This window comes from Macaca fascicularis, chromosome 16 (assembly GCF_037993035.2).
Source record: "Macaca fascicularis isolate 582-1 chromosome 16, T2T-MFA8v1.1".
Taxonomy (NCBI): Eukaryota; Metazoa; Chordata; class Mammalia; order Primates; family Cercopithecidae; genus Macaca; species Macaca fascicularis.
The window spans coordinates 10,574,661-10,602,335 of record NC_088390.1 but is presented as its reverse complement, the minus strand read 5'-3'; the positions used below and the strand labels follow the sequence as shown (position 1 = coordinate 10,602,335).

Sequence of the window (27,675 nt, the reverse complement as noted above, 5' to 3'; positions counted from 1 at the left end):
ATATTGGAGCCTATAAAAGTACCCTTGGAATGAGTATGACTTGTCTCTCCTCCTAAAGCTTCAAGGTAAGTGTGTGTGAGGACAGGGTTCTGTCTGGAGGACGGTAAGGGATGTCTGGCTGCCCCCGCGCATGCCACACATCCTGGCTCCCACTGCCCCTGGCAGCCCTGCCAGTGAAGCACCAGCTTACTCTTTAGCAATTTTAATTAGATGTTGTAGTCTTCCCAGTCATTTCCTGGTTCTCAGTTAAGAATTATTCTACAATTGGGAATTGTTATAATTTAATCAGAAGAGATTTGCTCTTTTTCTTACAGTTCTGATCCACTTTAAGGTCGCATCTCTACGGTAAGATTCTGATTTTTTTTTTTTTTTTCTCATTGCTCACAAAGCACAAGGAATCTTCTGCAGTGGTTTGGAAGTGGTAGGGGGCGGGATGAGGGGAGTGATAAAAAAAATCATTTCCATTTCATGGTTGATCGTTCTTCTCTTAAAAAATGGAGAATGACTTGAGAAACTGGTTCTCATTAACTCATATCCCTTGCAATATATGAAAATGTTTCCTCAGAGTCTTTGGGAATTTTATTCACAATAGTGAATTTCATTCACTATTTCCAGCATTGTAGTTTATCTTTTAAATGATTGCATTACAACAACATGCAATGTAACATTTCAAAGTGTTACTCAATTATCGAGAAAATCTAAATTTTCTATACTATGGCTTTTCCTCAGCCCTATAAATATAAAAAACTATGAGAGATGATGTCTAAATGGATAAATAGAATGGTCTGAATCTTTGCCTTGGAAAAGTTGCTTAAATCTGCATGTTGTTTCACAATCTGTAAAATAAAAATTAACGAATATATATATACACACACACACACACACACACAATATGAAACATGATTGTGAGCATATTCAGCAAGCATTTTAATTGTGTTATCAGCGTCAACATAGTTTCAATGGGAAAAATGTGAAAAATGTATCCAAATGAGCTTTCCTGGAAAAGGTACTTTTATTATTACAAAGTAGAATATACATCAGGATTATTGACAGCATTAATGAATGCTAGTTAATGGGATCCTGAAAAGAACAAGTCTTGTGAAATTGTTATAAAAATGTTAACAATAAAGCAAGAAAACATAGGTAATGTTTTATAATAAATATTTGAGAAATGCTAAAGACCAGGGAAGAAGCTGAGTTTGTCAAAATTATTATACAGAGACAACAGAAACTGATAGATAATAGAATATTTTTTAACCATGCAAAACAAAGATCCATGCATTTCTGCTTTCCAGTATATTAGGAAGTCTTTGTAACTCCCAAGTTTATAATGAAAATATTTCCATCATGTACAGAGTAGTTCCTAAAATTATAGCAACATATTCCTATTGTTCTTTTAATTCACCAAGCCAGCTTTGAGCCCTTCTCTGTGTCCAGCATGTGTTCTAAGAGGTGTGAAGGATACCATAAAAAGAAGAGAACTCCCTGCCTGCAAGGTGCTTATAATCCAGTTGGGAAGATAAAAAACTATAAGTGAAAGAACTAGAGACTATCCTGCTACCATTACAGCTTTATGTTCTCCATAAGCCAATGATAGACAGCTTATAAAGAATAATATACATAACAAATGAAACAGAGAAAGCAGCTAAGAGACTGCGATAGGTGAGCCAGAAACAACAATCTCTTTCCAAATGCATGATTAAGTATCTGTCAGCACTGGCACAGAACAAAGAGACTGACATTTCATCCTCAACCAAGCCAGGGAGGTGGTCATACCCAATGCAATACGAAGCACTCAACTGGTCGGTAAACTTTTAAAAAAAGTTTTAAATGTGAAGCTAATGGTCCAGTTTCTTAATTTCTACAATTTCTTTTCTTCCTCTGCCAGCCAGGGTCCTTAACTGGGCTGCCATCAGTAACCTGCAGCCATGAGTTCCGACTCTGAGATGGCCATTTTTGGGGAGGCTGCTCCTTTCCTCCGAAAGTCTGAAAAGGAGCGAATTGAAGCTCAGAACAAGCCTTTTGATGCCAAGACATCAGTCTTCGTGGTGGACCCCAAGGAGTCCTTTGTGAAAGCAACAGTGCAGAGCAGGGAAGGGGGGAAGGTGACAGCCAAGACCGAAGCTGGAGCTGTGAGTAAAAACATCTGGAGCTGATTAGACTCTGCCTCATTTCGGGTTAAGTTAGCAGACACTTATGTTTTGATCTGGCCTCTCTTGTTTGACTGGACAGACCGTAACGGTGAAAGACGACCAAGTCTTCCCCATGAACCCTCCCAAATATGACAAGATCGAGGACATGGCCATGATGACTCACCTGCATGAACCTGCTGTGCTGTACAACCTCAAAGAGCGCTATGCAGCCTGGATGATCTACGTGAGTTCTTTCTCACGGCCTTCTACTCATGAGAGTAGTTAATAGTTTTTGAAAAGTAGTAGATGATTAAGGTCCCCATCAAATAATTCTGTTCCCCCCCTTTTTTTGGATGCAGACCTACTCAGGCCTGTTCTGTGTCACCGTCAACCCCTACAAGTGGTTGCCAGTGTATAATGCAGAGGTGGTGACAGCCTACCGAGGCAAAAAGCGCCAGGAGGCCCCGCCCCACATCTTCTCCATCTCTGACAATGCCTATCAGTTCATGCTGACTGGTGAGTGGCTCAGCTGGTTTTCATATGAATTATTTTACCACCCATAATCACAAAATGTTAGAACTAAAAAAAGACCTTTAGAAAAAAACCCAATCCACCCCCCTAGTTGTTCAGCAGAGGTGACTAAAGCACAGAGAAGTACATACTGTCAAAGCTGGTATTAAAACTCTGCTCTCCTGATTACACCTCCCTGACTTTACTAGGCCATGCTATTGCTCCATCCCATTAAGTTGAATTTGTGTATGGTCTCCTTGCTTGGAAATACACAATTTATTTTATATATTTAAGAAATAAGAGCCAAGATTAAGTAACAACTGAATCATATAAATCATATATTATCTGAAAGAAATGAAAAATAGGAGTTCAATCCTTTTGGTGCCTCAGTTTCTTGTTAATTATAAATTAGATACTTTTACAAGTACTGTCATCTCTTTAAAGTCATCAGAGTACATCTCAGAGATGATATCCTTTGAATGAAGATGATGTTTTGGAGTTACACACATATGAACAGAAACTGTTTTCCTGCCTTAGAAAGATTTTATTTTGACTGAGGCATCCTCTCTTACCTCATCTTTCTTTAACACCATGGTACACTTTTGGGAGGGCTGATCGAAGTCAGGGCTATAGTCGGTGGCCAAAAGACACTAAATATTTTCTGTTTGTCTTAGAAACAAAATCTCAATCATGGCTTAACAGTATTTCAATCTATTAAATGACAGTTCAAGCCTTTAGCATATTATGCATTTTTCAGCTATATGCACTAATCAGCAGACAACATGCCATTGAAATCTACAGATGACAACTAAGGAATGTACCTAGCTTTGGAGAATACTGCTCTTTATATTAAACCAACAGGACACACTTTCTTTCTGTATTAACTTAAGGAATTTAAGATATGACATTTTTATGTGTCTCTTCCCCCAATTTAAGAGGCTTAAATATAATACCATAACTTTACCACAATATATTGAAAAACCCCATTGAATACATGACACTTATACTCAAATGCTCTGTTTCCCTATAGAAAGTTTTGTTTGTATAACTGATACATATGCTGATTGTCCACTGTTTTTCTTCTAGATCGGGAGAATCAGTCTATCTTGATCACGTACGTATTCCTATTCTGAGATTTATTGGCAGTTTATTCTCACTGGAAAAATGACAAACAGAAAGAAGAAATTAGTTAATGCTCCCTACTAAAGCAGTGAATGATCAACCTGGAACTAGATATAGGTTTAGCTTTATTATAAGGTTTACATTGCATTAGAATGTAAAATAATAATGTTCTAAATCACCTCATTTGCTAGTTCAGGCTTGAAAGTTCCACAGAACTTTGCGGTGAGTAGAAAGTGTAAAATGAGCTTGGCTGGAACCCAGTAGAGTGCAATGAGCAGCATACAGCATTCGAAAGGTACAGCAGTTTGGAAATATTACTAGCGGTTCATTTTTAAGGCCCACTTAGAGAATGTCTGTTCCTTCAAAGACCAACCTTGAGCCATGTCTCTAGTACGAGGAAATGGAAAAACACATGCACGTTTCATAGAGTTTCCTACCAACTGCTCCATTCACTACAGAGGTGCTGAGTAGCTGCTTTTCAGACCCTTCAAGCCCAGGTCTCCGCACCCAGAAAAAAAAAGCTGACACATTATAAACACTCAAGAAATACGTGTTAAATGAATAATGACTGATCTTTTCTACTTCTTGTCAGTGCAAAGCACTAGAAATAATATGAGCTATATGTAGGCTGAAAAGAAAGATGTAAAAGGCTCTCTGATAGAGATATAAAGACAAAGGCACGAGGTAGTTGTAGTTTCATTTGTCGCAGTGCTTAATGTGACATGTGTTTGGCCTTTGACAGCGGAGAATCTGGTGCGGGGAAGACTGTGAACACCAAGCGTGTCATCCAGTACTTTGCAACAATTGCAGTTACTGGGGAGAAGAAGAAGGAAGAAGTTACTTCTGGCAAAATGCAGGTGAGTCTGATTGTCACAGTCACAATCCAGGCTCTGTTGGGACTCTCGGGTAGGAAATTTCCCAAGCCCCAGATGCAAGGACTGCTCTTGCCTTTGCAGGGGACTCTGGAAGATCAAATCATCAGTGCCAACCCCCTACTGGAGGCCTTTGGCAACGCCAAGACCGTGAGGAATGACAACTCCTCTCGCTTTGTAAGTCTCTTGGTTGCCGAAGGGTCTTCTCTGCCTTTAGATGCCAGAGAAAGCATGTCTGAATTATTTCAATGGCATCCCTACTATGTACTTCAAGTTTTGGGTATAACAACATCTTTTTTCCTTACAAGGGTAAATTCATCAGGATCCACTTCGGTACCACAGGGAAACTGGCTTCTGCTGATATTGAAACATGTGAGTAACAGGACCTCCTAAATAGAATCCAAGAATGGCAAATATTGGTTTGGAGGAACACTTTGCAGCTCCTGCTGAATATGGAGCTTGTAAAGCACCAGTCTGCTGCCAAACATGCCTGTGGTTAATGTCAGTCTTATCCACAGCCCACAGTGTGCTTTACCCACTCCAGTCATGAGGTAATGCTTCTGTGGGAACTGCCAGGAACTGCTGGGCATGTCCAAAGTATTCCAGCCCCAGAATGATTTCAAATTTTTTTTAAAGAAAAGACTAACACTAGGAGTAAACAAGTTGTCCAGGGATTGAGGATATGTGATTTCTTCCCAGCCTGAGCTTTAATACTGTTGCTTTTAGTAGTCCCTCTATTATATGGCAACAGGATGCTGCAGAGGGAGTCTCAGGACTCGATTATATTCCAAATGTCAAGGATCTTCTGTATGTGAAGTGAATGTCTTGATCCAAGCATATTTCACTTTTTTCCCAGACGGTAGGAGGAACTGCAATTGTGTCTGTAGAGACACAATATGTGGTACTTCACAGGAACATTCAGCTGAAATCTCAAGAGGCCAATGAGATTTAGCTAATGATCCCAAGTCCCCACATCACTCCAGGACACTGTGTAATTTCCCCCCGTAATCTGATGTCTACTCTCTGTTGCAGATCTTCTGGAGAAGTCTAGAGTTACTTTCCAGCTAAAGGCTGAAAGAAGCTATCATATTTTTTATCAGATCATGTCTAACAAGAAGCCAGATCTAATTGGTAAGAAATAACTTAAATTCACAGCTAGAAGATTGTCACTGTACTATCTTCTAATGTAAAACAAATGCCCTGAATTCTGTGACCCAGAAATGCTCCTGATCACCACCAACCCATATGACTATGCCTTCGTCAGTCAAGGGGAGATCACAGTGCCCAGCATTGATGACCAAGAAGAGTTGATGGCTACAGATGTAAGTTATACATGAATTTTCATTTAAAATCCATTATGCATGGGAATGGCAATAACAGCCGTCTATATGTGTGTAAAGGATACAGTATAAATTCTCTTGTGCCCTAATCTTTGTCTTCTCATCTCTCCTGGTAGAGTGCCATTGAAATTCTGGGCTTCACGTCAGATGAAAGAGTGTCCATCTATAAGCTCACAGGGGCTGTGATGCATTATGGGAACATGAAATTCAAGCAAAAGCAGCGCGAGGAGCAAGCTGAGCCAGATGGCACTGAAGGTACCAAATGAATCTCCATCTGGGCTTAATGAGAGAATATAGGCAAAAACGTCCATTCCAAAACTCAAGTCTTCTTTACAGTTGAGCTCCTGATGGACATACTCAGATGTACCCATACACAGACTTTCTACAAAGTTATTCACTCAATACTCTGCCCCTTTGAACTGTGGGTCCCAGAGTAGGTCATATTAGGTATCTGAATTATGTTTCTGCAGTTGCTGACAAGGCAGCCTATCTCCAAAATCTGAACTCTGCAGATCTGCTCAAAGCCCTCTGCTACCCCAGGGTCAAGGTCGGCAATGAGTTTGTCACCAAAGGTCAGACTGTGCAGCAGGTAAGTACATGACCTCAATGAATCACACACATCTCAGGCCTTCATGACATGCCTTTAACAACACCAACAAACATTATCTGTGAAGGTGTACAACGCGGTGGGTGCTCTGGCCAAAGCCGTCTACGAGAAGATGTTCCTATGGATGGTCACCCGCATCAACCAGCAGCTGGACACCAAGCAGCCCAGGCAGTACTTCATCGGGGTCTTGGACATTGCTGGCTTCGAGATCTTTGATGTGAGTTAGCAGAAAAATTGTACCAAAAAAAGTTTCCAACAAGCAAGCTTTTTGCTGCAGTCTTATAGCATGACTGTAGTCACTTATGGAAAGGGTCTATGAAAAATAGCTGCACTATAAACTTAACTGACACATGAAAGAGCACCAAAAGACCATGAAAGGAAATGAACTTTGGAATGAGACAGACCTGTATTCAAACTCCTGCTCTGCCAATTACTAGCTGTGTAATAATGGGAAATGGTACCCGATTGATCATTGGGAAAATTCAACTAGGACTGGTAGGTAAAGCACTTAGCATTCCAGATCACAGACTCACTTCTGAGATCTGTCTGCTAGTTTCAAGATTTCTGAATTTTCAGCCCTTAACACAGTCCCCAATCATGCAGGCAGCACTCAGTAAACAGTAAGATAGTGAGGGCAACAATAGAATCAAAGATGGCAGTGGAGAAGACAACGTCTTTAAAAGAAAGACTTTGAGATTCTGTTTGCTGAGAAATGAAATGTGTTTAATTATTAGGAGAACCTCTGCAACACCCAGGTATTGAGTATAGAAATGGCACCATAAATAAACTCAAATTTGTCTGCCTAACAGAGTATCTGTTACACAGCTTAGGAAATCCTCCACTTGACAGCAGTATCTTGGATGTGTCTCATTTAGAGGTTGCACTTCCAAACTTTTGTCTATGTATGGACTGATTGAAACTGGATGAAATTTTAGAAATGGAGGCACTTCCAGACATTTCCAAGCCAACGTGGGAAGAAAGGAATAATCTGTCATCAAGCAGGAACAGAAAAAGCAAATCACACTTTTTAAAATAAGAAAACTAATGACAGGGTACTTGCAATCATTTTGAGCTTTTTTTTTTTTTTTTTTTTTAAGTAACAGCTTTATCGAGATATAATTAACGTATCATACAATTCACCTATTTAAAGTATAAAATTCAATGGTTTTTAGTATATTCACAGGTACCTGCTATCATCACAACAATTTCAGAACATTTTCATCACCCCAACAGGAAATTCCATTTTGTCCTCCCCCTAGGCCACAGAAACCCCGAATCCACTTTCTGTCTCTGGATTTGGCTGTTCTGCACACATCATATAATGGAATCAGATAATATGTGGTATTTGTGACTGGCTTCTTGACTTAGCTTATGCTTGCCAAAACTCAAGTCTTCTTTACAGCTGAGTTCCTGATGGACATACTCAGATGTACCCACACACAGACTTTCTACAAAGTTATTCACTCAATACTCTGCCCCTGTGAACTGTGGGTCCCAGAGTAGGTCACATTGGGTATCTGAATTATGTTTCTGCAGTTGCTGACAAGGCAGCCTATCTCTTGACTAAGCTTACAAGCTTCCCCCTTGTAGAGCTCCTTTGACTTTTCTGTATGGTGATAGTGCCTTTAAATAAGGGCATCCTCAATTGTGTTTCTATGTAAGTGTCCTGAATAATAAAGCAGGGAAGGCCTACTCAAGTTCTGAGAGTAGTTACAAACACTGGCTCTGGTATCAAAATGTTGGGGTTTCTGCCATGACCCTTACTGCCATGGTCTTACACAAGTTACTTAGCCTCTCTAATAGTGTTTCCTCATCCATGAAATGAGCAAATGATACCACCATACAAAGGTAGCTGTGAGGATTAAATGCAGTCACTTATACAAGGCACTTAGCATAGTGTCTACTGTAGACTACATGTTCACCAAATATTAGCTGTTGAAATTTTAATATTAAGGACAACATACAGACCATAATGGCTCAGATCTAACAAACTTAGCTAGTTTACAACATAATAATAAATCATTAAGAAACCTCTAACCAACTAAAACAAATACTGTAAAAACCAAACAACCTTTTCAAAAAAACTTTTAAGTTCAGTGGTACATGTGCAGGTTTGTGACATAGGAAAGCTGTGTTGCCCACGCATTAAGCCTAGTATGCATGAGTTATTTTTTTCTGATCCTCTCCCTCCTCCCACTCTCCACCCTCCAATAGGCCCCATTGTGTGTTGTTTCCCTCTATATGTCCATGTGTTCTCATCATTTAGCTCCCAGTTATATGTGAGAACATGCAGTATTTGGTTTTCCGTTCCTGCGTTAGTTTGCTAAGAATAACGGCCTCCAGCTCCAAACAACTTTTTTTTATTGCATAGGAAAGCATCATTCAGAGCTTGTTTGACGGGTGTTGAAGAGACAATTTTAACAAGTATGCTAACAGCAGCAAAAACTTCATTGCGTAGGTATAGGCAGGATAAAACGATACCATCCTAAGAGGGCAATTTGGCTAACTAAAAAAACACCACTTTCAAAGAGAAGATTTCATTATAAATGGAAGGCTAATTTGTATTTTCCACTTATTTAGTTCAACAGCCTGGAGCAGCTGTGCATCAACTTCACCAACGAGAAACTGCAACAGTTTTTCAACCACCACATGTTCGTGCTGGAGCAGGAGGAGTACAAGAAGGAAGGTATCGAGTGGGAGTTCATTGACTTCGGGATGGACCTGGCTGCCTGCATCGAGCTCATCGAGAAGGTTGGCTTGCTTTTTACAGACCACAGATCATACTGCTGTACAGTATTTAAAAGAAAATCATAAAATCTTGATGATATAGGCAATGGCTAAATATTTCTACTTGTGAAAAACATGAGGAAAATTCCTTATTTTGCCAACTCTGAGGTAGATATTCTGATAAAAGGAGATTAAATATTTTCTATAGAGTCCGAACTCAACACTTACCCACAGTTTGCAATACAAAGTCTTACATTTAAAGTCATCATTCCTTACAAAAGGTGCACTGACTAGAATAGTTTTTACTTTTTTGTCATCCTAAAGTCATCATTACTGCATTAGAAGTATGAATTTCTACTACTGTGCGTTAAAGCAAAGGCTTTTAAAATCCAGTATGTGAAAGACTCACCAAGAATGTACAGTTGCAGGTTTCCCTCATCTCACCCCTAGAAATACTTTCTGGTAAGTGTAGGATGAAACATCGGAATCCTCATTTTGAACAAGTGATTCTGATGCAGCTAATTTGCAAGTCACACTTGGAGAAATATTGCTCTAAGGTCTCTGGGGTAAAGACACAAACTCCACAGGAGCACAGCCCTCATCTGTCTTACTCTATCATATCCCAGAGCCTGAAACAGCACGTGGCTCCTGATCAGCACCCAATAAATATTTGTTAAGTTAACAACTTTTGACCAAAGGAATGAGTTTTCATTAACTCTGTAGAATTAAACGGTGAATTGATTCAGATGGGATCATTATTAATGTCACGTGTTATTTCTATAAGCAGACAGAATTCAAGTGGCATTTCTTTCTTTTCATGCTTCCAGCCTATGGGCATCTTCTCCATCCTGGAAGAGGAGTGCATGTTCCCCAAGGCAACAGACACCTCCTTCAAGAACAAGCTGTATGAACAACATCTTGGAAAATCCAATAACTTCCAGAAGCCCAAGCCTGCCAAAGGCAAGCCTGAGGCTCACTTCTCTCTGATTCACTATGCTGGCACCGTGGACTACAACATTGCCGGCTGGCTCGACAAGAACAAGGACCCCCTGAATGAGACTGTGGTGGGGCTGTACCAGAAGTCTGCAATGAAGACTCTGGCTCTCCTCTTTACTGGGGCAACGGCAGCAGAAGCAGGTAATTATCAATATAATTAATCTTTTACCTAATATATAAAACATAACCAGAGGTCAGATGCGGTGCCCATAATCCCAGCATCTTGGGAGGCCAAGGTGGGTAGATCACCTGAGGTCAGGAGTTCAAGACCAGCCTGGTCAACATAGCAAAACCCCATCTCTACCAAAAATACAAAAATTAGCCGGGTGTGGTGGCAGGTGCCTATAATCCCAGCTACTCGGGAGGCTGAGGCAGGAGAATCACTTGAACCCGGGAGGTGGAGGTTGCAGTGAGCCAAGATCACGCCACTGCACTCCAGTGTCTCAGGAAAAAAAAAAAAAAGACAAAACAAACAACAAAAACCATAACCAGAGAAAGGCCGTCCTATGATTGCTTCTTTTTTTTCCCCTTAGAGGCTGGTGGAAAGAAAGGTGGTAAGAAGAAGGGTTCTTCTTTCCAGACCGTGTCTGCTCTCTTCAGGGTACAAACTTCATTTTCTCTGTCTAATTAGATTTAGGATATTAAATGTATTCTATGGTGTGGGGGAAAAACTAATCTTTCAAGGATTCTAGAACTGGATGTGACTCAATGAGATAGTTCAGCTGGTAGTGGTAAAACTGAGTTTTAGGGAGCTTGGGGATAGTTTGGAAGACACACTTCACTATTCAGAAGACACAGGAGTCAGGGGAGATGAAAGTGAATTGCAGAAGTCAGTATCAGACAGCAAAATTCAATTCTGGGGCCTGAGAATGAGGTCATTTAACACTTAAAAGACTCCACTGGGATAGGATTAAGTAAAGCTGAGATTTGCTTGAGGCTTTGGGAGCCTCCAAGTGATTTAGGTGCTTAAAGATATATTGGTATAGAACAGAAATGAGTAGATTTTGAAAGCTAAAGATAGAACAGTGGTGGGAATTGGAGCCCCCGTCAAAAGAAGGAAATAAGAAACCAGATGTGATAAAAAAAAAAAAAAAGCACTTGAAAAAAAAAATACGGCCGAGTACAGTTGCTCATGCCTGTAATCCCAGCAATTTGAGAAGCCAAGGCAGGCAGATCACTTGGGGCCAGGAGTTTGAGACTAGCCTGGCCAACATGATGAAACCCCGTCTCTACTAAAAATATAAAAATTAGCCGGGCATGGTGGTGCACGCCTGTAATCCCAGCTACTCAGGGGGCTGAGGCATGAGAATCGCTTGAACCCAGGAGACGGAGGATGCAGTGAGTTGAGATCATGTCACTGCACTCTAGCCTGGGCGACAAAGCAAGACTCCATCTCAAGGAAAAAAAGGAAAGTCTATTTTTCTTTTGGCAATCCCATTTCTGATTCCATCTCTAATAACTGATGCTGTAGATATTTGGAAAAACCAGGATTTCCAAAAGATGGAAAACTTTACACACTTGGTAACATGGCTGTCAGTTTTCTATCAATTCCCAGAATAGGCATTAATAAAGGCCACTTTCTGTGGAATAAGCAGGAGGATACAGCTCTGTATCTATGGCAAAGAATAAGCATGTGATAGACACACAGATATAAGTGAAAGTCAGGTAAAGAAAGAAGTGGGTGTGACTGGGCGCCATGGCTCACGCCTGTAATCCCAACACTTTGGGAGGCTGAGGCGGGTGGAACACTTGAGGTCAGGAGTTCGAGACCAGCCTGGCCAACCTGGTGAAACCCCGTCTCTACCAAAAATACAAAAATTAGCTGGGGGTGGTGGCGTGTGCCTGTAATCCCAGCTACTCAGGAGGCTGAGGCAGGAGAATTGCTTGAACCCGAGAGGCAGAGGTTGCAGTGAGCCAAGATTGCACCACTGTACTCCAGCCTGGGCAACAGAGCAAGACTCTGTCTCAGAAGAAAAAAAAAAAAGAAGAAGAAAAGAAAAAGAAAAAAGTGGGAGAATGAGAGGAAGGCATTGATTAGTAGTAAAATCAGACCACGTATCTAGGCAAAAAGAGAATGGGTAGAGTATTTCCATGTATTTAGAGTGTCATAGTGAATTTAAAACATATACTAGGAAATTCAACAGCAGTGAACAGTCACTTCAACAGCTAGTAGAAATCTATGTTTCTAATGCACACCAACAGAAAATAGGAGGACATATTGGGAATGTGGAAATTCCAGAGATAACTCTTTGAAAATTTTCATCTGGATACTATTCGTAAGAATTAAACCAGTATCATAGATCACAATGATTATGTCTGTAAATATGAATGTAGAAAACAGTACACTTTTAAAAATGTAAACTCACATGGTTCCACAGGAGAATTTGAATAAGCTGATGACCAACTTGAGGAGCACTCACCCCCACTTTGTGCGGTGCATCATCCCCAATGAAACTAAAACTCCTGGTAAGACATTTCTGATATCCAGACAAGCTCCAGCGTGTGTGCAATAGACCAGGAAGTATGGCATGTGGATTCATTCTTTTAGGTGCCATGGAGCATGAGCTTGTCCTGCACCAGCTGAGGTGTAACGGGGTGCTGGAAGGCATCCGCATCTGTAGGAAAGGATTCCCGAGCAGAATCCTTTATGCAGACTTCAAACAGAGGTCAGACATTTTTGCTGTATATTATTTTAAGGTTTTTATTACTTCTTAAACATTTTTCAATGAAAGAACCCTTTATACCTCCTCTTAAAATTGAAGAGAAGATAAACTCACTTAACAAACTTCATATTGACATAAGAAAAATCTGAAGTCTTTTGAATATACAGAGGATAGATAAAGGGGTAGATATGAGTTCTTGTTTATTTCAGATTACCCAGTGGCTATGTTGTTTCTATAGCCAGACAGGAAGATTTCTTGTCTGTGACAACAGCCATATCATTTTTTTTGCCTGGCTTAAACAGATACAAGGTATTAAATGCAAGTGCTATCCCTGAAGGACAATTCATCGATAGCAAGAAGGCTTCTGAGAAGCTCCTTGGGTCCATTGATGTTGACCACACCCAGTATAAATTTGGGCACACCAAGGTAATATTCTGTAAATCCTACCTGACGTTACCCCTGTCCCTTTGAATTTTATGTAAATTTTCTGATCTGAAATTCTTCCCACACATAGGTCTTTTTCAAAGCTGGTCTTCTGGGGCTCCTAGAGGAGATGAGAGATGAGAAGCTGGCCCAGCTGATTACCCGAACCCAGGCCATGTGTAGAGGGTTCTTGGCAAGAGTGGAGTACCAGAAAATGGTGGAAAGAAGGTATTAAGTAAAGAATTATTTACTTAACCTCATCATCCTAGGCCTTTTAATTCTGCTTCTTATTATAATCTGATTTGAACATTTCTGTTCCTATGACAGAGAGTCCATCTTCTGCATCCAGTACAATGTCCGTGCTTTCATGAATGTGAAGCACTGGCCCTGGATGAAGCTGTATTTCAAGATCAAACCCCTCCTCAAGAGTGCAGAGACAGAGAAGGAGATGGCCAACATGAAGGAAGAATTTGAGAAAACGAAAGAAAGCCTTGCAAAAGCTGAGGCCAAAAGAAAAGAGCTGGAAGAAAAAATGGTTGCTCTGATGCAAGAAAAAAATGACTTGCAACTCCAAGTTCAAGCTGTGAGTATCCAGAAGTCATTTCCTGCAATCTGATGCTAAAACTTCAGCTCAGTGGTCACTAAGGAGAGGTCTAGATTCCACTAAATAAGGGACAGGTTATGAATCTTTAATAATCCACAACTCCTTAGAATGTTCTATGAAATTCCATACACAATATTACTAAAAATCACTGTGGTAGGATTCTTTGCTGTTAAGAAGGGAAAAATAAAAGCATTTTTCCTTCCCCTCTGTTGTTTTCCATAGCAGAATGTGAACAGGAAATAAAGTGAGCTTTGTTCCCTAAATTCTCCCTACTGAAAAATGCAAGTAAGAGCTGTGAAAAAGAAAAATATTGTCCGTGAAGAGGAAGGAGATTTTGATGAAAATGCATTAACTTGAAATTAATATTCTGAATTTTGTATCTACAATCCCCGAGCAACTTTCTGCTCCACTTTATTTTTAGAAACTTTTTAGTACCTGAAAGAGTAGGATTATGGCAAGAATAATGGCAATGCTTTCTGGTAAGGATAATGGCAATGTCTTCCATAGATAATGCCTATTTTTATGCAAAGTATGAGAGACAGGGTAGATATTCTCATTCTAATGTCCCAGTAACTATCCAGAGGCTTGGGAAGAAATATTTGCTCAAGAGCCACTACCTAACCCATTTTTGTAACCCAAATAACAAGACAGTTCAATTGCTGCCACCAAAACCAACAGCAGAAACATTAAAAGTTACCCTCCCAGTTCTCTGAATTCAGAAAGGGAATGGACTAGTCCCATTGTGCCTACAAGTTTGGGACACATATTTAGAAAATCTAAAGAATGATGAATTGCGAAGACCTAGGTTGGCACTGTGACTTTCCTGTACTTTGTATAGATCAGGGTTTTCCACACTGAGGAGTGGTTCATCATGCCTTCAAGAAACAGGAGATAATCTATCCAAGAATACTCCTCTCCTTTGAGGATAGTATTATATAACCTCTGCTTAATAATATTCTATCAACTATCCACTAATAAATATTGGGTGAAGTTCCAGACAGGGATGTAAGTTTGAATGAGAGACATGGTCCTTCCCTCACAGTTTATCCCAACTCCTATTTCTTCTCATGAGAAATATGCTTGCTACTTCTCTAAGCATCACCTTGAACATGTTCCATTCCCTTTGGTGCTTCCAGGTGTTCCTTTAGTTCCAAGCTACTCTGTCACTGGATGACACTTCTTCCTTTTAAGGCACTTTTCTGATAGTACCCCTCTCTCCTAGCAACCTGCTAGAAACCCAATCCTTCTGTCTATTGGTTTTTCATATATTGAATGCTCCTGAAAATACATATTAAAAAAAGAAAATTGGCTGACCTGAAATTATATAGCAACACATTATATATGTTATAGCAAATATAATTGTAACATAATTTCACCAGGAACCATGACTTAAGTTCCTTTTTTTATCACCAGACTCATAAGTGCCCAATAAATATTTGCTGAATGGTAGAAAGCTAATAAAAATTAACCTGAAGCCTTAAAACAATTCACTTGTTTGGTTTCAAAATATTAATAAAATCTGAACATGTCTAGGAAACTAAAATCTGTAAGTATCTATTACCTCTTCTCAGGAAGCTGACAGCTTGGCTGATGCAGAGGAAAGGTGTGACCAGCTGATCAAAACCAAAATCCAGCTAGAGGCCAAAATCAAAGAGGTGACTGAAAGAGCTGAGGATGAGGAAGAGATCAATGCTGAGCTGACAGCCAAGAAGAGGAAACTGGAGGATGAATGTTCAGAACTCAAGAAAGACATTGATGACCTTGAGCTGACACTAGCCAAGGTTGAGAAGGAGAAACATGCCACAGAGAACAAGGTATCAATCATATTCTACAATACTGTATAGAGGTTCTGCCACCCAACTCAGCTGCTTTAGAACAACTAAGCTGCTTTCTTCACTTTTGTAGGTGAAAAACCTCACAGAAGAGATGGCAGGTCTGGACGAAACCATCGCTAAGCTGACCAAGGAGAAGAAGGCTCTCCAGGAGGCCCACCAGCAGACCCTGGATGACCTGCAGGCAGAGGAGGACAAAGTCAACACCCTGACCAAAGCTAAAATCAAACTTGAACAACAAGTGGATGACGTAAGCTTAACATTATATAAAAACGATTTTTTAAAAATTTTGTAACAAACTAAGTAAGCGTGAGTTTGTGTTTTTATGACGTAGTGAGTATTTATCAAGTACCTCCTATGAATGAGGAATATGGAATACCATCCCTATTACAAGGACTAAGATGTACACACAAGAAAGTTGTTAAAATCAATAAAGAAAGTTAACTGTGAATAATAGACAATATGGGTAAAAGAATTGAGGGAAAGGAAGCTTAACGTGTTCACAAAGAAAAGCTATACAAGCAAAGCAGGTCTTTAGCTGGGCTTGAAAGACAAGTGGCTATGTGCAGTTACAGAAGAGGGGGGGTGTTTTAACCAGGCAACATAGCAACAGCAAAGAAGTTGTAATGATCAATAAGGTTTTCTCTCACAGAAACAAAGGACACTCAGAATTAGGAATGTGGAAGATGAAGAACCCACTGAAAATGCCTGAGTAAGGGAGACATTAAAAAAGTCATGGTTTGGAAGTATTAGCATGGTGTCCATCCCAGCTGGAAAAGTATTGGATTCCAGTGGGGAGATGCAGAAAGCATAATGTCTCACTAGTAACTTATTGTAACAATGTGACAAAGAGGCATATTTTACCTTTTAAATGATGACTCTTTCGACTAGGTAAGTACCAAGGAGAATGGAATCAATGGGACAAATCTGCCTAATTCATAGAAAAAATAGTTCGCTGAATAGATATAATGTTGAAAATTTTAATCTGGGACAAAAGGTGGTACCCTTCTGAGAACCATATTCATGGATTATTAACTTTTAGCTTGAAGGATCTTTGGAACAAGAAAAGAAAATCCGGATGGATCTAGAAAGAGCAAAGAGAAAACTAGAGGGAGACCTAAAATTGGCTCAAGAATCCACAATGGATATAGAAAATGACAAACAACAACTTGATGAAAAGCTTAAAAAGTAAGCAGTTTCAGGACAAGAGTTTTGGGGGGAAATTACTCTTAATATTTCTGAGACTGACATAAAGTGCTTTTCTAATAGGAAAGAGTTTGAAATGAGCAGTCTGCAAAGCAAGATTGAAGATGAACAAGCCCTTGCAATGCAGCTGCAGAAGAAAATCAAGGAGTTACAAGTACGTTAAATGATTTTCACCAGGCTAATTCAACATCCAAAAGTTACTGACACCAAGAAGTTGAGTTTATATTAATATTTTTCACCATTTCCAGGCCCGTATTGAGGAACTGGAGGAGGAAATCGAGGCAGAGAGGGCCTCCCGGGCCAAAGCAGAGAAGCAGCGCTCTGACCTCTCCCGGGAACTGGAGGAGATCAGCGAGAGGCTGGAAGAAGCCGGTGGGGCCACTTCAGCCCAGATTGAGATGAACAAGAAGCGGGAGGCTGAGTTCCAGAAAATGCGCAGGGACCTGGAGGAGGCCACCCTGCAGCACGAAGCCACGGCGGCCACCCTGAGGAAGAAGCACGCAGACAGTGTGGCCGAGCTGGGGGAGCAGATTGACAACCTGCAGCGGGTGAAGCAGAAGCTGGAGAAGGAGAAGAGTGAGATGAAGATGGAGATCGATGACCTTGCTGGTAACATGGAGACCGTCTCCAAAGCCAAGGTACAATCAACACTTCACATGTATTATTTGGTTTTTTTGTTTTTCCCTTCAGCACAAATATGATTTGTATCTCAAAAACATCTCATGAACTAAATCAGGTGCCCTTTTATTCATATCATGGATAGTACAATTTAGTAAAGTAGTTAGATTAGCAATTCAGTGGCAGTATGCTTGGACTATGTATTAGTCTTTCCATCACAATCTAAGACCTTTGCTGGTTTTGTTTGTAAAGATAGTTTCTTCTCAGAATAAATGAGTACTGCAGCTCCTATGGAATGTTTAGATTACTGAAACTTTCTTTGGTCCAACTACTGACTTGAGATGCCTTCTACCACTTTTTGAATGCAGGGAAACCTTGAAAAGATGTGCCGCGCTCTAGAAGATCAACTGAGTGAAATTAAGACCAAGGAAGAGGAGCAGCAGCGGCTGATCAATGACCTCACAGCGCAGAGAGCGCGCCTGCAGGCAGAATCAGGTGGGCCATTTACCAGTACTGACCTTGAATGATGAATTCACCCTGCATGTGCGACCTGCTGAGAAACTGCATTTAGTTACTTGAGGTCATATACTACCTCCCTGGGAGATCCCCCCTAATATGAAAACATTATTGACCACTGGCATGAGGTTGCTTTCTTTCATATATATGAGAGAAATATATGTGTATATATATGAAAGATATATATATACACACATATATCTATAGAGAGAGAGAGAGAGAGAAATAGAATCAGGCCCTTTTAGTTTTGAAGACTTTAAGGAAGATTTGGCTTTAATCAGAAAGTTATCAAAAACAAAGTGTATCCTTACAGTACCTCTTTTCACTTTTCAAAATGCTTTCACAAGCTATGTGTTACTTTATTTTCCTCATTAGTCTGTGTAATACTATCCCCATTTTAAAGACAGCGGATTATGGTGGTGATGAAGCGACTTGTCCAAGAATGTTTACTCCAGTCTTTTTCCTGAAGTCTTGCCAATTACTGGTAACTAACATGGTTAAGTAGGGAAATATTCAAGACCACAACCCAACTGAGAAGCATTCAAGTAAGATTTGTAGATTTTTGATTAGAGAAATTGGAAAGTTTCTGCATTTATTCCTCCTCCTACTGACCTGTCCAACTTTCTACCAAAGTTCTATCTCCCCAAGTACAGATAACAAGATGGAAATTGTTTTATGGGTAATTTAGGCTATTAAAGTAACAGGCAGGTTAAAGTGTTGGAAAATCACTCTACATCTTTGGTATTCAAATACGTTCTTTCTATAACAAAGTTCAGAATAAGTTTTTTTTATTTTTGTTAAAAGGTGGTCAGTACACTTCATGAAAAAGAAAAACTATATCCTCAAGGAGTCAAAATGTTCCTTGTAGTTTCTCTTCCTCAATACATGTTTATTCCTCCTAACTCAGTGGTGTTTAAAAAAAAAAGATAATTCTTATTAAATGCCAAAGAGATAGAGTTCAAGATAACTAGTTTAAAAATGGTGTGGAAAAGTTTTCCTACCTTTCTAACATAATATAGTGTATTTTCTGCATTATGGTGCTTAAAAAATTAAAGACATGTGTAAATGCCATTTAGTTTGGAAAGTACTTATCCAGAAACCAATTCATTCTGGGGATGGGAGACCACTTAATCATTTCTTAATATAAAAATCCTTCCAGAATTTCTTTTGACTATCACTTCTACTTACAGAAGAAATTGCCCACAGTCTCTTATTTTCCACAGTATAAATCCTTTGTTTCAACCAACTTTCAATGGAAGGCAAATTAGTCAACATTATTGCCTTACATAAAATAAAAAGTACTGGAATATTTTGTTGGCTTGATTTACACTTTTTTCACATTTCTTCGTCAATTCTGACTATGATCAAATAATCATAAATATCTCTTGAAATCTTTTGTGCCGTACACAAGCATGTAATCTGCCTCAAATTTCTCCATGCTTCTAATTTTTACATGGATTTGCTTATCGGGGTTAAAGCGGATGTTGGTGGTTTGTTGTCACCCATGCCCTCCATTGAGTTTCAGACTTGGCTCCCTTTCCCTGCTCAAGTTTTTATTTTAGAGTTTTAATTTCCAAAGTAAGGTTGAGTTTTCCGGACCTGGGTCTTTTATAGGTGAATTTTCACGCCAGCTAGATGAAAAGGATTCATTAGTTTCCCAGCTCTCGAGGGGCAAACAAGCTTTTACACAACAGATTGAGGAACTGAAAAGGCAACTTGAAGAGGAGATAAAGGTAAGTTCCACTTGTTGTCGTTCTTGTCATTATTGTTCTTGTAGTTGTTTGTTTTTCACTTACTTTTACAGACTTTCTTCTGGTGGCCTATAGGAGATCAGGAATCAAACATCACTTTAAATATATAAAATTAAGTCACCAACCTCTATGTTCTCAGGCCAAGAGTGCCCTGGCACACGCCCTGCAGTCCTCCCGCCATGACTGTGACCTGCTGCGGGAACAGTATGAGGAGGAGCAGGAAGCCAAGGCTGAGCTACAGAGAGCAATGTCCAAGGCCAACAGTGAGGTTGCCCAGTGGAGGACCAAATACGAGACGGACGCCATCCAGCGGACAGAGGAGCTGGAGGAGGCCAAGTATGTTCCAGACTTAGTTAAAATGGAACTATAAGGGCAAACAGTTTCCTTGCTCCCAAAACATATGAAAAACTAGGGAAAAAACATTCTGGGACCATATACAGCCTTGTTGTTGGAATTAATGTTTTGGTAGACGCCTTAGAAGAGATTCTGAGAGGAGTTCTCAATGCAAAATTTATATCGATGTGGGAAGGCTTCTTTATTATTTATGGATTAATTAAAAGCTAGCACAAATAAGGGACATAATTAGACAGACGAAATCAAATATATTTCATTTGAATTCAATGTATCCAACATTTGAGCCCTTAATATGTTGGACAGCCTACAAGAATACAAAGATCAGTACGGTACAGACTCTCCCTCTGGGGATTAAAATTATATGGAGACACAGACATACAAAGCAGTAATTCAAGGTAGATATTAATATTCTACAGAAGAGGAATAAGACAGCTACCTGGAAGGGTAAAATGTTAGCTCATGCTTGTCATGGATGGCCTTAAAGCCACTCTATGAAGTATGGCAATACCAAAATTAGAGTTGTTTTCAGTATTTGGTGGTAGGATAATGGGAATGCGTTAATATAGAACTGGACCTACAAAACAAGCTTGAGAAGCAAAGTATTAAAGAAGTCTGATTGTGGAATTCACTCTCTTGTACTTTGAAACACCCAATTCAGTTGACAGCCATTCACTTTTATTGTCCATATCTCACTTTTTAGGAAGAAGCTGGCTCAGCGTCTGCAGGATGCTGAGGAACATGTAGAAGCTGTGAATGCCAAATGTGCTTCCCTTGAGAAGACGAAGCAGAGGCTCCAGAATGAAGTTGAGGACCTCATGATTGATGTTGAGAGGACAAATGCTGCCTGTGCCGCCCTGGACAAAAAGCAAAGGAACTTCGATAAGGTATTTTCTCCAGTTTTTGCTTCAACTTTCAACATAGAATTAACAATAGCCTACTGCCTTCAGTGTGCCCAATTCAAACCATCTGAGGGCTGTCCTCAGTGGCTCTCGACCCATCAGCAGCTGTCTGTGGAGAGGGGAGGTGCTGCTGTGGTTTCTATTCTTCTCACTTGTAATTTTTTTTTTCAGTCCCAGAACACCTCAACTCAGAGTTGCTAGAATAGATGGTTTTTATCTCATCAAATTTTCTCCACTAAATTTCTTGTCCATTCCTTGACCTTCAGATCCTGTCAGAATGGAAACAGAAGTGTGAAGAAACTCATGCTGAACTTGAAGCTTCTCAAAAGGAGTCCCGCTCCCTCAGCACAGAACTATTCAAGATTAAGAATGCTTATGAGGAATCCTTAGACCAACTTGAAACCTTGAAGCGGGAAAATAAGAATTTGCAACGTGAGCACATTTTACCTTTTCTTTAACAATAAAAGATTTGAAAGACTCTTTTCCATCGATGAACAAATTTCTATATTTTTTGTTCACCAATAGAGGAGATTTCTGATCTCACCGAACAGATTGCAGAAGGAGGAAAGCGTATCCATGAACTGGAAAAAGTAAAGAAGCAAGTTGAGCAAGAAAAGTCTGAACTTCAGGCTGCTTTAGAGGAGGCAGAGGTAAGCATTTTATTGCATACTCTAAAACAATTACAAGAGGAATTGGGCTCTATTAAATGCAAGGAATGGTGAATCAAAAGAAATGAAAAATATTTTTTGCTCCATGTACTAGGGATGAGAATAGAGAACTGACCATGCATACAACCAACATAACCATATGTCAAGAACTGTGCTAGACGCTGAACAAACAAAGATGAATCAGTTAAAGGCCCTGTTTTCAAGGACACAACTTACCTAGGGAGATAGAAGCATATAAAACCAATAATAACGTTCAATAATTTGTAGAAATTTCTATAACAACAAAATAAAAATGTATGATGGCAGCACAAAGGCAGAAACTGTGTGTGTGTTAGAGAATAGTAAAAAAATGCAAAGCCATGAAAATGACACTCTTGCTTAAATCTTACTACTATTTAGAAATCTATTTATAAATAAGGTTTCATGAAGGATAAATCATTCTTATCTCTAGAATACTACACACTTCCATTACCCTACTAATGTCACCTCTTGCTGTCATTAAGGCATCTCTTGAACATGAAGAGGGAAAGATCCTGCGCATCCAGCTTGAGTTGAACCAAGTCAAGTCTGAGATTGATAGGAAAATTGCTGAAAAAGATGAGGAAATTGACCAGCTAAAGAGAAACCACATTAGAATCGTGGAGTCCATGCAGAGCACGCTGGATGCTGAGATCAGGAGCAGGAATGATGCCATCAGGCTCAAGAAGAAGATGGAGGGAGACCTCAATGAAATGGAAATCCAGCTGAACCATGCCAACCGCATGGCTGCCGAGGCCCTGAGGAACTACAGGAACACCCAAGGCATCCTCAAGGTAAATATGTCTAAGAGATGGTCCCAGGACAATCGGGGTGCCTGCAACCCTGAATACATGGTGTCTCAATGACGGTTTGTTTCACAGGATACCCAGCTCCACCTGGATGACGCTCTCCGGACCCAGGAGGACCTGAAGGAGCAGCTGGCCATGGTGGAGCGCAGAGCCAACTTGCTGCAGGCTGAGATCGAGGAGCTGCGGGCCACTCTGGAGCAGACAGAGAGGAGCAGGAAAATCGCAGAACAGGAGCTCCTGGATGCCAGTGAGCGTGTTCAGCTCCTGCACACCCAGGTGCATGTAATAACAGAATAGTAAAAAATATAAGGGTATGAAAATGACATTCTTGCTGAAATCTTGGTACTATTAAGTAATCTATTTATAAGATCTCATGAAGGATAAAGTTTAAAATATTTTATTTTTTGATTATCTATATTTTTGTTTATCTGAACTATAACATCCATAGTTGATCGTCTTTTAAATATATGTCAACTTAGATAATTTATGAAACAAGGAGGAATATTAATGAATTCATTTAGTTAATTAGTTTATGGGTTCATTAGAACATCAGGCTTCCTAATTTTTCTCTCATGTGCCTAATATTTCTAAATTTCACATTTTAAACAGAACACCAGCCTGATCAACACCAAGAAGAAGCTGGAGACAGACATTTCCCAAATCCAGGGAGAGATGGAAGACATCGTCCAGGAAGCCCGCAATGCAGAAGAGAAGGCCAAGAAGGCCATCACTGATGTGAGTGAAGGGTAACACAGTGGTGGTCAAACTTGAATCTTAATTTCCTGTCTTAGCTGTCTTAACCCATTCTGTTTTACTGCTAATTAGGCTGCCATGATGGCTGAGGAGCTGAAGAAGGAACAGGACACCAGTGCCCATCTGGAGCGGATGAAGAAGAACCTGGAACAGACAGTGAAGGACCTGCAGCACCGTCTGGATGAGGCTGAGCAGCTGGCCCTGAAGGGCGGGAAGAAGCAGATCCAGAAACTGGAGGCCAGGGTGGGTCTCCCAATCAGCGCGTATTCCTATCTCATTCCAATCCAACGCATGATTCTGAATACCTAGCACTACTAGATGATGTGGGGCATACCGAGATGAGGGAGAGCTATTCCGTCATGCCCAAAAGCTCATAATAAGGAAAACTGAACTAGGGCATTAAAAACTACATACAAAGCAGAGTAAAAGAAGTATGTGTGTCATATGAAGAAGTAAAAATTCGTCAAGTGAATGTCCTTAAAATGTCCATCTTCTTGTAGGTTCGTGAACTTGAAGGTGAAGTTGAAAGTGAACAGAAGCGCAATGTTGAAGCCGTCAAGGGTCTACGCAAACATGAGAGAAAAGTGAAGGAACTCAGTTACCAAGTAAGGAAAATGGCCTAAGTTTTCACTTTAGTCTACATGGGATTAAAAGCCATATGTATGACAAAATGTGATATTTGTACTTTCAAGAAACTTACTCTTGAAAATATTATTTCAGACTGAGGAAGACCGCAAGAATATTCTCAGGCTCCAGGACCTGGTGGACAAATTGCAAGCAAAGGTGAAAGCCTACAAGAGACAAGCTGAGGAAGCGGTGAGTTCACAACCCCTTGGGGTGATTTTTCTCAGACATGACCAGGCCAGTTTAGTTAAAGCAACAAAAGAAAAGATGAGTAAAATGAGGAAGGATCAAAGGAAAACAAATGACTACATGGAGGTCCAAAGCTAAGGTAAAACCAACCGCCTGACAAGCCAGCAGAAGATGTTCTAGAGATGGGGAAGAGCAAAGGCAAAGCTTTTGAGTGGAAAAGAGTCTGGCTCAAGAAGTAGACAAAAAAAAGGAGGCAAGTACCACAGCTGGGGCTGGAAAGCCAGGCAGGAGGCAGCTCATAGGGTCTTCCAGGCCATGGTAAGAAGTCTGGATTTTATTCTCAGTACAGTAAGGTACTGGGAAGCCAGGGAGGGTTTTAATGTGGGTCAGTCATTACCTGATCTATATTTTTTAAAGAGAGTATTCGGGCTACTATGTAAAGAATGGGTTATTGGGTAACACAAGTGGGTGCAGAGAGACATGTTAGGAAGCTTTTCGGGTTAGTTCTGTGGCTTGGAAAAGAAAGTGGAACAGAGAGAAGTGGAGAGATTCAGGACATATTTTGGAGGCAGAAACTACAAGATTGCTAGTAGGTTGCACTTGGGAGATGAAAGAAGGCAATTAAGAGTAATTTATCAAGTTTATGATTTGAGTAATCAGGTGGATGATGTAACACTTAAGTGGGGAACAAAGGGAAGAACAGATTTGCAGGGCAAGAAAGAAACAGGAATTCTGTTTTAGATACATAATACCATATATACACAAGTAAACATGTCAAGTAAATCATTAAATATAAGATTCTGAAACTCAGAAGGTCTTGGTTATGTTCAAATCAGTAGATTCTTAACACTCCACTTTATCTCATTTCCCTATCCCATGATTCATCTGGACTAATAATCAAATAGTATCAATTTCCTACATATAAATATGCACAGTTATATATCACAAATGAGTTCCTCTGTTCATTGAGGGTTTTTATTTTACCCCTGACATCTAAGGTAAGAGAGAGAGAAAGATGGGGATGGAGGGGAATGAGGGAGGGAGAGAAAACAAACACATGTGTGTATGCGGACACACATGCACGGGCGCGCACACACACATACACACAACTGTCCATACCTTGGACAAATTGCTTAATCTTTCTTCAGTTCCTGCTTTCCTCATCTGTAAGAGGAAAAGCTGAGGTTTTTTTCTCAAGCTATACTATTTAATGATTCTAAGTTTTATGTCTGTTCTAAATTTGAATGCCACATTTTAGAGGTTCTCACTGAGACTTTTAAATAAGAATGATTACCAGAGACTAAACTAGAACTGACCTGTTCAAATTCTCTGCTATATATTTGAGTATAATCAGAGACAGCTCAGACTATTTTAAGAAACAAACTTCTTGCTTAGTTTCTAAACTTAAGCGGCAATAATTTATATTCACATGGCAATAACTTATATTCAAGCCTAATGGTTTGGTTTGGTATAGATTGCATACTTGCATTCTTAAAAGGTTTGGTTGCATACTTGCATTCTTAAAAGGTTTGGTTCCATTCTCAGGATTCTGAAAAACAACACAACACAAAACGAAACAAAAAAAAGCAAAGCTGGACACCTGGGATATTTAGTAGTAGCTCCAGGATGTTTTGCTGTTCTAAAAGTTCAGATACAAATGTCACCTGTCCTTCCTTGTTATCTACGAGTTCAAGAAGCTAATGCAAAAAAATAAAAATACAAATTCAAGAGCACTTCTCTAGGTTTCTTAAAAGATCTGCTAGAGTGATTCATTTTTAAGTAAAAAGGAAAGTCAAGAGCCATTGAATTTCTGAAAAATTCTGAACTTTTCTTCCTCATAAATGGATTTCCATTCACAGGAGGAACAATCCAATGTCAACCTCTCCAAATTCCGCAAGATCCAGCACGAGCTGGAGGAGGCCGAGGAACGGGCTGACATTGCTGAGTCCCAGGTCAACAAGCTCCGGGTGAAGAGCCGGGAGGTTCACACAAAAATCATAAGTGAAGAGTAATTTATCCAACTGCTGAAAGGTGACCAAAGAAATGCACAAAATGTGAAAATCTTTGTCACTCCATTTTGTACTTACGACTTTTGGAGATAAAAAATTTATCTGCCAAAATCTTGTGAGTCTCTTTTTCCCCTCTATGGCAATTTGTCTTTAGAAGTACTGAGAAAAGAAAAACATCTCAACAGTTTGGTTACATTTTACAGAAAAGTGCTTAGTCACCAATATTAAGACATGATAGAGAGCAGCTAGGCTGACCCCGGTAAGTACCACTATATGCGTCCCTATGGGAAGTAGGTGAACCTAAAGGTATATCACAGGCACACAAAACATAGAATATTTGGTAAACCTTACTTGACAAAACATAGCTAGTTTCTGTCAATGAAATTATTGATTTTCTTCATAAAATGATATGAAATCCTTCATCCTAAGGCTGAGTAAAAATAAATTAAAACATGTTGTTTACATAAAATAAGAGAAAAATTAAAAAATTAGGTTTAAGTATTGTCAAAAATATTTAAAATGCAAACTCTTCACTATAACTATATGAACCATTAAATTGGGATTAGAATCCCTTGAGAGGGAAGCATGTTCTGTAGGTTTTCTGGCTCTTTCTAAATATAAGAGATTTTAAGTTTTTTGTTTTCTACAGATGTTTAGTTTGCTTGATTGTGCCCCCTCCCTGGTTACCACAATCAAATGGTAACCAGGAGTTAAAAATTGTTAAGAAATATGTTTCTATTATGTCTTCTATCTCTTTGGATACTTCTGTATTTTACAAAGATTTCTTCCAGTATATTGATAGCAATAGGTCAGTTCATATGTTTTAAAGTCAGTACGCTACTCTCATTACTTTAGATTTCTGTATTGTGTCTTTCTATAGTGCTATGACAATTGTTGTCATCATTGTTGTAACTGTGGTATTACTACCACAGGTTTACCTGTACTGAGGGTAGCATGGGCCTTCCACCTATGTCAATTTTTTATACAACATGAGCAAGTAAAATAGCAAGTATCTTGTCTATTAAAGATATAACAAAGGTCTTGTGAGAATAGTACCCAGTCTACTTAAAAGGAACAATATACAATTAAATGTTTCTAATCTTATGATGCAGTAGGTTAAAATATCCAATCATACATCTCTGGACCTCAGTTCCTGGGGAAGATTCTCTCTGGGTCATTATGCACCTCCACTTATTTTCTATTGATTATTGGAAACAACTCATTATTGTAATGCTATATCTTGGACTGGACTTTAAAATAATTTTAATAGATTTTAATATTCAGTTTTCTCCCAAAGTTTATATCGTAATATTCCAGTTATACATTTCCATTTCCTTTGGTTATTGACAATGAGAAAAATGGATAAATAAATGGGCATATGTTAAGCAAAGAGTCAGGAAAGGACAGAAGGACCTGATTATGGTAGCAAATCT

The 27,675-nt window shown here is 39.6% G+C and overlaps 1 protein-coding gene across 2 annotated transcripts; it reads left to right on the top strand.

Annotated features, from left to right (window-relative positions):
* Nucleotides 1–26,353, top strand: MYH1 (myosin heavy chain 1). 2 transcript variants are annotated; one of them, XM_015437642.3, is made up of 40 exons: nt 1–65; nt 315–345; nt 1,893–2,132; nt 2,233–2,376; nt 2,492–2,648; nt 3,729–3,756; nt 4,507–4,621; nt 4,721–4,813; nt 4,945–5,008; nt 5,669–5,767; nt 5,855–5,958; nt 6,093–6,231; nt 6,447–6,565; nt 6,651–6,800; nt 9,164–9,334; nt 10,138–10,447; nt 10,840–10,907; nt 12,685–12,772; nt 12,855–12,972; nt 13,272–13,395; nt 13,484–13,620; nt 13,720–13,975; nt 15,568–15,810; nt 15,902–16,078; nt 16,871–17,016; nt 17,098–17,188; nt 17,283–17,672; nt 18,021–18,147; nt 19,783–19,901; nt 20,059–20,255; nt 20,974–21,157; nt 21,439–21,604; nt 21,698–21,822; nt 22,344–22,652; nt 22,740–22,943; nt 23,277–23,402; nt 23,493–23,663; nt 23,921–24,025; nt 24,141–24,236; nt 26,093–26,353. In XM_015437642.3, exons 3-40 carry the CDS (start codon nt 1,929–1,931, stop codon nt 26,243–26,245), a joined length of 5,817 nt encoding a protein of 1,938 aa, XP_015293128.2. In that variant the 5' UTR covers nt 1–65; nt 315–345; nt 1,893–1,928; the 3' UTR covers nt 26,246–26,353. The 2 variants fall into 2 exon arrangements, with proteins under 2 accessions (XP_015293128.2, XP_005582955.2); XM_005582898.4 differs by having other exon boundaries at nt 1,889–2,132.
* The last annotated feature ends 1,322 nt before the right edge of the window (nt 26,354–27,675 follow it).

What these genes read in the sequence shown, in the direction of transcription:
- MYH1 (XM_015437642.3), top strand. Translation starts at nt 1,929, where the DNA reads ATGAGTTCCGACTCTGAGATGGCCATTTTTGGGGAGGCTGCTCCTTTC. An exon ending in ATAAATTTGGGCACACCAAG is followed by an intron (nt 13,396 to 13,483) that starts GTAATATTCTGT and finishes TCCCACACATAG; the next exon opens with GTCTTTTTCAAAGCTGGTCT. An exon ending in AACATGCCACAGAGAACAAG is followed by an intron (nt 15,811 to 15,901) that starts GTATCAATCATA and finishes TCACTTTTGTAG; the next exon opens with GTGAAAAACCTCACAGAAGA.